We start from the raw sequence: 12,487 nt of genomic DNA on the forward strand, positions 1-12,487 counted from the left end.
GATGACAGTAGCAAGGATCTTGTTATACTGTTCTGGACTATATCCTTGACTATATAACTACTTTTGTATTTTTTTATCTTGCATATGTTTTTGCATGTACTTTCTATTGAAGAGTAATGGAAATCAGTATACTATATAAGTGAAGGGCAATGGGAATCAGTATGCTGTATAAGTGAAATTAAAGTGTACCATATGAATTTTATTCTAGGAACGCAATCCTTCTCCTCCATCTCTGATCTACAATGAGTGCCAAATCTGCTATCAGCAAAGAGATTTTCGCTCCGCATGATGAAAGAATGTTGGGAGCAGTCCAAGTAAAAAGGAGAACGAAGAAAAAGATTCCTTTTTTGGCAACGGGGGGTCAGGGCGAATATTCAACTTACATCTGTTTGTCAGGTAAGAAAAAACGATTTTGACATCTAGCTGTCCTTTCAGTTTCTCTTTGTAGTTTGATTAACTGATTAGATGTTGTGATTGCTAAAAATAATGTAGTACCATGAATTTTAATCAAACAAGTAGATCAACAGTATGCTGTGTCATTTGATATTCATAGGTTTGTCTACATAAGGCAGTAGTATGGATGTCTACGGCAATTATATGCTGTAAGTGGCAATGATGAACTGTCCTTGTAATTTCAATGATCTTTCTAGTGTTTGACAGGAAATTATAGGAAGATGAATTCACTTTGCCATTCATGTGCTTGGAGGGGATGTATGTGGGTTTCTGGTGTTGGCATTCAGGGATTTATTTATTTGGCACATGTTTTATGTGGATTTAATTTGCTTCCAAATGTCCACTGAGCTTCTCTGGGCTTAGGGATTCACTTGGTGTATGAGATCAAAGTTCCATTCTGCCACAATTAGTGGTCCATTGGTTGTCTCTGGGAAGCTCAAAAGCAGGGTGTGATGGAGGCTATCCTTAATTTTGTCCTGCTATGCTGTTCTCCCATGAAATTTGTCTAATTCTTTTCAAAGCCATATCTGATTTTCCAAATTTTAGAGGAAATAAACTCCACTGATTGATTTTGATTTATGTGAAGCAGTACTTTGTTCCAGTTGTAACTCTGTTTTACAACATGTACTAAAAGGTTTCTGCATGTACCAAGAGTGACTGGCCTCATTCATTCCACATTGTCCAATAGGGTAGCAAGGCAGCCTGTTTGTTGACATAATCTAGACATCTCACAATGTCATTAGCGTTTTTACTAAGTAAGCAGTGCATTCTGCCATTCATCCTTCTGTCAAATCAGGTTTCCTATTATGAGAATCATTCAGTCGTTTTATTTGCATACCACCTTTCCAAAGTTAAAACCATGCTCAAGGCAGCTTACAACATGTAAAAAAATTACATAATGACAGACATGACAATAGTAGTAAAATAATAAAACATCAAGCAGTACATACTGAACAATTTCTACATAAATTATAAGTTCTAAAATAAATAAAGAATAATATCAACAATACCCACCCCCCAAACAATACCTCAGTCTGTTCAAGAGCTTCAATTTTTGTAGTTGGAGTCAGTCAGGGCCAAGTAGAAAGGGGGTTTCAGAGCAGGGAACAGGCATTCCTGGACTCACAGCAAAGATGGTCCCCGCTAATCCACCCTACTCATCCCTGGAGGTAGATCATTGGCATGAGATCATCTGAAAAACAGCTCCTTGTCCTCTCTTCTGCTATTGTGTCACCTTGCTCTGTCTTTTGAGGACCTTTTACTCCAGACTTGGAGTTCTCCGGACAGGAGCTGTCACAGAGGTCTTCCAAATTCACATCTTTGAATAGCTATGTCCTGCTTCTTTTAGTAGCCAAATAGAAATCTAAGGGTAATTAAAATGGCTGTATGTTTAAAAATGAGGCAGATTTGATAACTATCCACAAATTAACTTTAATTTGCAACTTTAAATTTTAAGCTTTCCTCAAAACATGGCTTACCTACCGTTTCAGACATTTTCTTTGCAAAGGTAGGCCCACAGCACATATGCTGCCTCGTAGTTTGCCATAATAATTCAAATTTACCTATGATATGATTGGCTAAGGGTAAAGGTAAATGTACCTCTGACAGTTAGGTCCAGTCCGACTCTGGGGTTGTGGTGCTCATCTCACTCTATAGGCCAAGGGAGCCGGCGTTTGTCCGCAGACAGCTTCCAGGTCATGTGGCCAGCATGACTAAGCTGCTTCTGGCGAACCAGAGCAGCGCACACAAACGCCGTTTACCTTCCCGCCGGAGCGGTATCTATTTATCTACTTGCACTTGATGTGCTTTTGAACTGCTAGGTTAGCAGGAGCTGGGACCGAACAACAGGAGCTCACCCCGTCGCAGGGATTCAAAACGCCGACCTTCTGATCAGCAAGCCCTTGGCTCTGTGGTTTAGACCACAGCACAACCCACGTCCCTTTATGATAGGGTAACACAGATGCAATAGTAACCTTTTAAAAAGAAGATAGAAAAAGAAGGCTGTTTTTTAGGTCAAAGCCAATTTTAACAGTCCTTAGAAATGCAACTATATATTGAGCTATGAAGGAGCTTTGGAAGTTTGTTCAGTTGATTATTTCACTCCTATAGAACTATTTAGCTTGTGGGATCCATTTTTCTCCCATCCTTATTCTGCTGTTGAAAAGCATACTGCAGAGAACAGGCAACACTTGTTAGACTGCAAAGAACTCAGGAGTTTAGTCCTGTAATTGTAGGCCAGCAGTATTGAGAATTTAGAGAGTAAAGCTGAGCTGACATTTAGGTCCAAATGTCATGTTGTGTATTTGCAGTCCACAAGTGCAAAGGACAGGAATTATTGGCGAGTGCACACCTCAACCTGCTGTGTCAGACTGGGGCTTAACTTGCTAGTTGATCCACTAGTTTAAATCCACTGCTTTTATTTTAATCAATTTTATATTTCACCTTTCAAAATGAAAAGTGAAAATGCAGAGTAGAACGCTTCCCTTGTCCTTCCTTCCAGAAGAGAGGGGTCCCTGCCAGCTATTTGAAACAATGGCAGGCTCGGGCTCCTACCTTTGAATTCATGTAACTTGTAAATTCCATACAGTACAAATGCAGAACCTCTTTTTGGATAAAGCAAAGAAGTTCATCAGTAAAGAGGTGTTGGTTTGTGAGTTATGATGCAGATTCTCAGAAAACACTTGTTGATATGCCAAAATGCAACTCCACCCTTGCACCTGATTATATTGGGTTGTTGTTGTTGTTGTTGTTGTTGTTGTTGTTGTTGTTGTTAATACAGTATTTTTGTACTTCTCTTTGGTTTTTTTAGATTGAAGTCTCCTGACCTTACAAACCAATTTTGGGAGGTACTGGTGGGAGGAGTGGGAGGTTGAAAAGCCCTGCTGCACTATCAGAAGCCCTTTGTGCTGGGATTTGAATCTCACCCAGAGATCCATATCAGGGTTCACCATGATCTCTATGCGATAAAAATTAAAGACACAGGAAATCTGATCATGGATCTCCATCAACCTCTTATCGTTTGACTCTGAATAACCTGGAATGTCAGAGAGAACTAACAGTTTCTTCTTTGCTTAGCCATTTATTGTTATTATTTCTTAGTTCTTCTGAGATTCTTGTAGATATATTTTCAGAGTTCCCCTCAACTTTTCAGCTTGGGGACTTAACAGGGAGGAGTCGAGCACAGTGTGGGCAGTCTTTTAATTTCTTTAAATCTGCCTTCCTACCCTGAGTGGGGGGCATTACTCATAAATACCATCAGAGAACTTTTAAAAAAGTTAAGCCACTGTGGGATAACTTACAGGTAAGAAAACCAGTGGGCTGTGTTCTAGCCTGTTAATTGATTCCAGTCTTGTCGTGGGTAGCATAGCAATAGCAACCTTTGTGCTGTGAGTAGTCTTTCGTCCAGCACTTGCAGATTCAGGAACAGCTGGAAGAGACTGACTGCTGCTTGGAGGCATGTCAGTCAAACTTGATATCGGGTGCCAAAATAGCTTCTGTCATCGCTGTCTCCATTCTAGCAGCTGATTAGCAGCAGGGTGTTTGCTCACTGCTCTGGTATGCCTATTTTTAATTTTCTCAGAAAACAGTTTTGGAAATTAAAAGAATCCTTAATTTTTTTCTTTTTACTGTGAAATGTAGTCTCCTACTCCCCAATTGCCAATTGCCATGGGTTTCTAAATAATAGAAAGTGGTACACACACACACACACACACACACACACACTTTATTTATTTCCAGTTTATCTCAGTGGATGCACTCAGAGAATGCAGCTGTGTTGACACTAGAAAACTTTCAGGATTCCTGATGACTTTTAGACTTCATTTATTGCCATACTATAAAGCTTTGTGTGTAATGGATAACCATAATAGTAATTTCCTTGTGGTTCGGCTGATGACCTGTGTGGCACTTGATGGTGTGATTTTCTTTCAAAGCATTAAAATACGCGACATTTTGTTCTAATTAAAGAAAAGGTGTTGCATATTCTTAGCCTATTACTGCTTTTGTTTCAGGAGGACCTCACCCATGGTTCACAATTTGTGGTAAATGTTTGATCATGGTGAAAGCCATTTTAGATGTGCAACTAGATTATACATTGTGTATTGCCAATTAGCCTTTAAGTGAAATCTTAAAAGGCAGCATCGGTAAAGATAAAATTGCATTGTATATAAGCTCTTGTGTCCATTTGAAATGAGGTGGTGGTGGTGGTGGTTTTGTAGGTAATGAACCCTCTAATGTGTATATCAGCTAAAGTTAACTTCAGCTATTTTTAAATTATTGCTTCTTAAAAGCATGATGTCATCATGGTGGACTGCAAGTTGTGATTTGCACAAGTAAAATGGTTGAAATGGAGGGCTCTGATCCAGATAACCCCATATGTGAGCTTAAGTGCATTTTGTGTACATAGGAGTATATGTATCCATTTTCCTTTCCATTACAGCAACTCTCACTGTCTGCCACTGTAGAGGGTTTCTTCTGGGTCAGCATGCCCAGTCAACTATTGTCAATTGACCATCTGTTTGAACACTTTCAAATATTCCATGATCCCAAGATTATTTCTTGTAGCTGGCAGCTTACTTTTGCAACCACTTTTAAAATTTTGATTTGTACTATTAGTTGCCTGCTTCCTTTCTTCCTTTCTTCCTTTCTTCCTTTCTAGAAAAATAATTTAAAATGCATACAAAAAACTCCAGGCCAGCTGGTGCTCCAGTATTAAACCCAAGCAGAAACCGTTCAGTAAATTGTTCACACTAACCTATCACATTTAAAAGTAATTATAATTTCCATCCAAAAATTAATTTCATTATAGTGGAATCACATCTTATGCAAGGGTTAGTTTCTGGAGTCAGCATGTCAGACACAAAAAATGCTTATAATCAAAATTACAATCAAAATCTTTTGACACACTTTCCCTCCCCTGTGAGGCTGTGAGGCACAGCTTGTTTCTGAGCTGGAGCTGTATGTAGGTAGTCCAGTGAGAGGGGCTTTCCTGGCCACTCCTCCATGTGTGAGCCTGGAGGGTAGGGATAAAAAGCAGAGGAGGAGGCAGAGAGGGAGAGAAAGAGAAATAGAAAGGGGAGGCAGGAGAAAAAGGCTGGAGCAGTTCCTTAAACTGGTGGATGGGATCCTAAGAGAGGGAAGGAGGAACAAAAAACAACAGGGTTCCTCGCTGCTTTCTCCAGGGGTGGCAGCTGCACATGACCTGATGTGGAGTACTTTTTTGGGGTGGCCAAGCATGCATGGTTGAATTTGCATGAGTTAAAAGCAAGTACAATGCAGCCCCACTGTATTTCAGCTCTTTTGTGGTTAGCATATGTACAGTTGGTGATTTAAGTCTCTGTGTATATATACACAGACTGCTCTTTTTGGTAAAAAGTGGGGAGCCAGCACTCACTGGAGAGCCAGTATGGTGTAGTAGTTAAGAGCAGTGGACTCATAATCTGGTGAACCGGGTTGGCTTCCCCACTCCTCCACATGCAGCTGCTGGGTGACCTTTGGCTAGTCACACTTCTCTGAAGTCTCTCAGCCCCACTCACCTCAGAGTGTTTGTTGTGGGGGAGGAAGGGAAAGGAGAATGTCAGCCACTTTGAGACTCCTTAGGGTAGTGATAAAGGGGGATATCAAAGCCAACCTCCTCCTCCTTCTTTGAAAAAAAGTGCTGTGGGTGCCAGCACAAAATGGCTGCCATGAACAGCAACACCTTGATGATACTCTGTACTACTGAATACCGTGTGTGTGTGTGTGTGTGTGTGTGTGTGTGTAATTGTTCTAATAAAGGTAATAGTCTCTGAAATAGCTTTTTCGGTAGGCCACAGTGGGCGGGGGGGGGGGGGGGACACACACACTCTCCAAGGTCCTGTTATGTGAGAACAGAACCCCACATGGTGCCCTTTATCTTCTGGCTAAAATTCCTTATACAGTATGTAGGATGCGGCTGACTGTTTTTTCTGTCGTTTGCCTGATTAATACTTTATGGGTGGTGTTGTAATATCTGAGAGGACCCAAAGTGTGAAAATAACTGTCTCCTGATGATTTTTGTGGATAGTGTAATGTACATGACAACTTTTCAAAGCCAAGCAGCTGTCGACCAGATGGCTTCACTGTCCTTGAAAATGAAGAAAAGCTACAAAATCCAAGTCTTACAAAATTCATTTCCAGTAAGATTAGATCTGCAGGGTAATAGTTGTGTATTAACGTGGTCAATATATCAGGGGTGGCCAACTTCCAAGAGGCTGCGATCTACTCAGAGTTAAAAACTGGCAGTGATCTACCCCCTTTTGGGGGTGGGTAGCCGTGTTGGTCTGCCATAGTCAAAACAAAATAAAATAAAAAAATTCTTTCCAGTAGCACCTTAGAGACCAACTGAGTTTGTTCTTGGTATGAGCTTTCGTGTGCATGCACACTTGCTTCAGATACCTGAAGAATCTGAAGATATCTGAAGTGTGCATGCACACGAAAGCTCATACCAAGAACAAACTCAGTTGGTCTCCAAGGTGCTACTGGAAAGAATTTTTTATTTTATTCCCTTTTGGGGGGTTCAGGTCAAAGTTGTTGAGCTTTTTTTTAGGGAGGAGGAGAGCTACCTGTTGTACATGCCTGATATATGTATTGAACTGAGAAACTGTAATGGGGTTCAGATGTAAACAAGCCTCATGCTCCTGTGTCCTCCTCTCAGCATGCCCTCTTCTTTCCTCCCCCCTTTGTAATAATTTCAAAATATGACAAAGTTGTACAGTACAAGTTTCATACTGTATTGCCTGCAATCCTACCATTCATTTTTGTAGCTAATCCTTCAGAGGGCTGTAGAATTGAACCCATTTATTGTAAAGATGCAATATTATGGAACAACATGATAATTCTCCATATTACACAAGAACTTTGTAAGTTGTAAGAATGCTTTGAATAAAGCAGATGGTATATTCTGATTCATACATAATTCATCTTCTGTTAAGATACTATACCTAGTCCACAAATACGATTTACACTGCACACTTTGGGACTTACTTCTGAGTAGACATGCACTGCACAGCATGCTATACATGTAGTAACAATATTATATAAACAAAACAGCACAGGAAATCGTGGGCTGTCACCTGAGTCCACTAGATGTTATCACCTCAGAAGAGGGAGAAACATTATCAGGGATGACTCACACCCTGGCCAGTACCTTTTTAAGAAACATGATAAGCCGCACCAACAGGTTAAAGAACAGTTTCTACCCATGGGCCGGGAAGCTGCTGAATGAAAGACAGCAACATTGCAGCTGATGTTTGGGGTTGGTGGTAGTACGACAGCACACAGAGTGTGACAAGGACTGAGAGATTGTGGGAGAGAGGGGGGGCTCGTTTAATCTCACTGTAAACGTGATACAGTGACAATAAAGTATTTCTATTCTATCTATTTCTATTAAAGGCCTCAGTTCTCTGCAGGGTGCTACCAATCTCTTGTCACTATTTATTGCCAGTCTTTCTCATACTTTTTGTGAATAGGATGATCTGGGGTTTTGTAGAAGTATGTGGCAGGTACTGAAATACTTATTCTCAATCTCCTGGAAAACCCCTGAGGTGTTAACACAAAGAGCTGACAATGAAAACACTGGAAAGGCTAATCGCTTAAATTAGTGGGAGCCTTCTTTTGCATTCTGACACTTTTTATTTATTTTTTCTTTAAAAGATTGAAGGTTTATTCATACAGCCCATTATATGCGGAGAATTGTTCTGCAAGAAGTTTCTACCTCAGTTTGTTGCATGATCAAGTGATCTTTTTAAAATGTGCACTCACAATAAAATTACAACCCGTGATGTTTAGAAACATTGAACAAACGGATGCCATTAAGGTTGTGAAGGGAACCTAGTGAACAGTTATATGAATTTGAGTTGGCATTGGTTGCAGAATAGGTTATGTGGGGGCGAGAGTGGCGTGAGAAGTATTGGACCACGCCCACAAAATGTGGTTCTGCTCTCCATCCCCTTTTGGCAGGAACACACACACCAATTGTATTTGGGCTGCCCTTTAAGACCTGCTTATTATTTCAGTTTCTCCAAGCTCCTGGTCTCACCTTTTCACTTCCTTAGATCAACTGTCCCAAGATTTGTTGCTAACGATATGGCAAACCTTCTTTGCTGACTTTCATAAACCACTTGTGTGGCATTGTCATTGAACAATTAGTGATGAGAGGCTTGGTATTATATGATGTTGTTGTTGTTGTCTTTTCCCTAGGGACTGGTACTGACTAGTTCAGTGGGTGAGCGGCAGTATTTAGATGGGTGGATGTTGCAGCTTCAGAGGAAAGGGTTCATCCTTTCTTCCCCAGCTGTGATAAACTGAAAACTCACTGCTCTGTGCCATAATTGGGCTTTTGAAATCAGCCTTAAGTAAAATATGATTAGGTTCAACAAAGCCTTTGAACAGAAGAGGGATGTTTCAATAGAGGTTGGATGGCCATCTGTCATGGAGGCTTTAGCTGAGATTCCTGCATTGCAGGGGGTTGGACTAGATGACCCTTGGGTCCCTTCCAACTCTAAGATTCTATTATTCTAATCCAGAAAGAGGGAGGGGTTGCATCTTGGGAGGGGAGCGATAAGCTTCCTTTCCCAGGTGTGACCCTCTCCTTGTAAAACAGCTTGCCAAGTGTACAATGAATCAGCAAAGTTATCTCTCGCTTGGATTACTGCAATGCGCTCTATGTGGGGCTACCTTTGAAGGTGACCCCGATACTACAACTAATCCAGAACGCAGCAGCTAAGACTGGTGACTGGGAGCGGCCACCGAGACTACATAACACAGGTCTTGAAAGACCTACATTGGCTCCCAGTACGTTTCTGAGCACAATTCCAAGTGTTGGTGCTGACCTTTAAAGCCCTAAACAGCCTTGGTCCAGTATACCTGAAGCAGCGTCTCCACCTCCATCGTTCAGCCCGGACACTGAGGTCCAGTGCTCAGGGCCTTCTGGTGGTTCCCTCGCTGCGAGAAGCCAAGTTACAGGCAACCAGGCAGAGGGCCTTCTCGGTAGTGGCACCCGCCCTGTGGAACACCCTCCCACCAGATGTCAAAGAAAAAAACAACTGCCAGACTTTTAGAAGACATCTGAAGGCAGCCCTGTTTAGGGAAACTTTTAATGTTTAATAGATTGGGCAGCTTCCAACAGAATATTAAAGTGCAACAGAGTGGCTGGGAAAACCCAGCCAGATGGGCGGGGTATAAATAATAAATTATTATTATAGTACTGCAAATCTTACTGAATGTGCCCTTCAAATTTACCTTCTTGTATCCTTTAAACAAAAAGATTTAATAAAATTATTATTTGAGACCCAACGAAAACATAGCAGCATGGCATGCATTGGCAAAACCATAGAGATATAGATGATAGAGGTAAGGGGCTGGATATTCAAGCTCAACAGAGCAGATTTCAATTTCGTTTTATTTTTGAGTATGTTAAGTATGGAATGGAGTTACTGTCACATTGACTACTTACAGGTAGGTAGCCGTGTTGGTCTGCCGTACTTGAAACAAAATAATTTTTTTTTATTCCAGTAGCACCTTAGAGACCAGCTAAGTTTGTTGCAGTATTGGTATGGGCTTTTGTGTGCATGCACACTTCTTCAGGTATCTTATTTTGTTTTGACATTGACTACTGTGATGGTAGAATTTAAAAGGCTCTGAACCTCAATCATTGAGAAACATTAGCTACTGCATTAACCAAAAAAAGTTATAAATCTTGCAGAAATGCATATTTTCAGTTAACATTATACCATTATCAAATATACAAACTTCAGGCTGATCTTGAGTTGTTCATACAGCTCTTGTGTACCAAAGCACAGGCCACTTGAGAAGAAGGGAAAAGGCCTGTATCTTGCTAAAAAGAACTAAATGCCTATGTCAGGTGTGGATTATCCTCTTCTCTCCCCCCCCCCCCCCCAGCCTCAGAGGCAAGAAGAACAAAAACTTGGTATTTTATGGCTTCTAATTCAGTCATCTGGTTGCAAGACAAAAGATCCTTGTCTCCACGCACAGGAGATGTTGGCTACTCTGATTCCCTCCTCTTCCGTCTCCCGCAGCATCCTGGAAACCTAGGGGAAGTCACAGGAGTCACATTCCTCCGCATTTTCTGTTCTTGAATGCAGAGCGACCTGTGAGCCTTTGGACTAAGAGAGTCTCCCATACTCTCCTGGGAGGTCTCTGCTGTCTGCTCTCTAACTTCCTCCTCCCCCTCCCCCTCCTCCACCACCACCACCACTACTATCTCGTAACTCAGGATTTCCTCATTCAGCTGTACACCATCCCTCTCTCCCTCTCCTCCTGAAACTGCTGGAGAACTGGGGGTGGGGGTGGGGAGGCGAAACTTCCCATTCCTCCTCCTCCTTCTGAGATGAGCCGATCAGACCGAGGGCTCATTTTCCATTCCTCATGTTCAGTCCAGTCCCTGACAGCCTATGAAGCCATGTTTTCTGACATTTGCTATGCACATCAAAGTAGTCATGTTCACCTTCACCACTATATAGTTCCATCCTCATATCAATATATCACAGTGTTTAGCCGGTGATATATTGCGATGTTGAAAACCCCATATCACCCATCCCTACTCATCACAGCATGACCATCTGCTAAGGTTTAAATACAAACATTCTGAACTATTTTTGAATCTCTCAAATTTCTTGAAGACCATTTGCTAATAAAGACCATCCTTCTGCAACATACACCTATGTTTACAGACTCCCTTTATGGTTTCCTCTGTCTATTTCCATGAGCACTGAACACGGAACAGGTTTTTGAGCCATTTTCTGAGGGACGGCTAAGCTCCAGTTCCCACAATTTGACATCTTGATTTGACACCACCTCACCCCTGCCTGTAATATACTTTTCAAATGCCTAATTTCCTTTCCTTTGTGCTCTAAAACAGTTGCATTTTTCTTTTAACCTAACCGTGTAATTATTTCTCAGAATGAGAAATATCTAGCAGATAATGAACAGAAGTTCTCTATTATTACCTCTTCCTAATGAGTTGGTTGAAATATATTATTTTATTTTTAGAAAGAAAGGTATATAGGACATAGTCATGTAACGGCACAGCGATAGGCATGACAATTTGGAATATTATTATTAACTCCCCTTTTCCTGCTGTCACCATTCTACCTTTAAGCATGCTCATAGTTTTGTTCCTTCATGAAAAATAGTTGAACTTGAGAAACACTGGGAAGAAAAATCTTATTTGGACTCCATGATGGGCTTTGTTAGGACTTTTGTTAGGACCATCTATTGAAGACATGACTACACATTTAGGGCTTTGAATTATCATAATAACAAAAGTTTACATTTTATATAGAGCTTTTGAATTGATCAAAGTGCATTATGTATGTTATCTCAGCAATCCTTAACAATATCTTTGTAAAGGTAAAGGGACTCCTGACCATTAGGTCCAGTCGCAGACGACTCTGGGGTTGTGGCGCTCATCTTGCTTTACTGGCTGAGAGCTTCCGGGTCATTTGGCTAGCATGACTAAGCTGCTTCTGGCGAACCAGAGCAACACATGGAAACGCCGTTTACCTTCCCGCTGGAGCGGTACCTATTTATCTACTTGTACTTTGATGTGTTTTCAAACTGCTAGGTTGGCAGGAGCTTGGACCAAACAACGGGAGCTCACCCCATCGTGGGGATTCGAACCACCAACCTTCTGATCAGCAAGCCCTAGGCTCTGTGGTTTAGACCACAGTGCCACCCGCGTCCCTCATCCTTAACAATATCTTTGTAGTGATAGGCAAATCTCATTCCTATATTATAGGTAAGGTGAAAGTGGTTTACCTAAGGCAAGAGAGTTTGTGGCTTATGTGAAATTAGAAGCAGGCAGTAATCCTAGGTTTCTAACCTTTCTCTACTAAATGGAAATTTTTATTTGGAGGGTGAGGTGCTAACTCAATCACTGAGGTACTACAGTAGTGGAGTTCTTAAATAATTCTCCCCACCCCCAGCCCACAATGCCCATTTTCTGATCTAAACTGTTCACTCCAAAAATACAGTTTCCTCGGTTGAGCAGCTAAGA

At 41.3% G+C, this 12,487-nt stretch overlaps 1 protein-coding gene across 1 annotated transcript in view; it reads left to right on the top strand.

Annotated features, from left to right (window-relative positions):
* The window catches only part of STXBP6 (syntaxin binding protein 6), a 94,175-nt gene that overhangs the window by 27,934 nt on the left and 53,754 nt on the right, over positions 1–12,487 (top strand). The window contains exon 2 of the mRNA XM_033144411.1: positions 209–396. Within this exon, the coding sequence (XP_033000302.1) occupies positions 243–396 (154 nt within the window). The 5' untranslated portion in view covers positions 209–242. The remainder of the gene's footprint in view (positions 1–208; positions 397–12,487) is intronic.

The sequence above is a fragment of the Lacerta agilis genome, chromosome 1 (genome assembly GCF_009819535.1).
Source record: "Lacerta agilis isolate rLacAgi1 chromosome 1, rLacAgi1.pri, whole genome shotgun sequence".
Lineage (NCBI taxonomy): Eukaryota > Metazoa > Chordata > Lepidosauria > Squamata > Lacertidae > Lacerta > Lacerta agilis.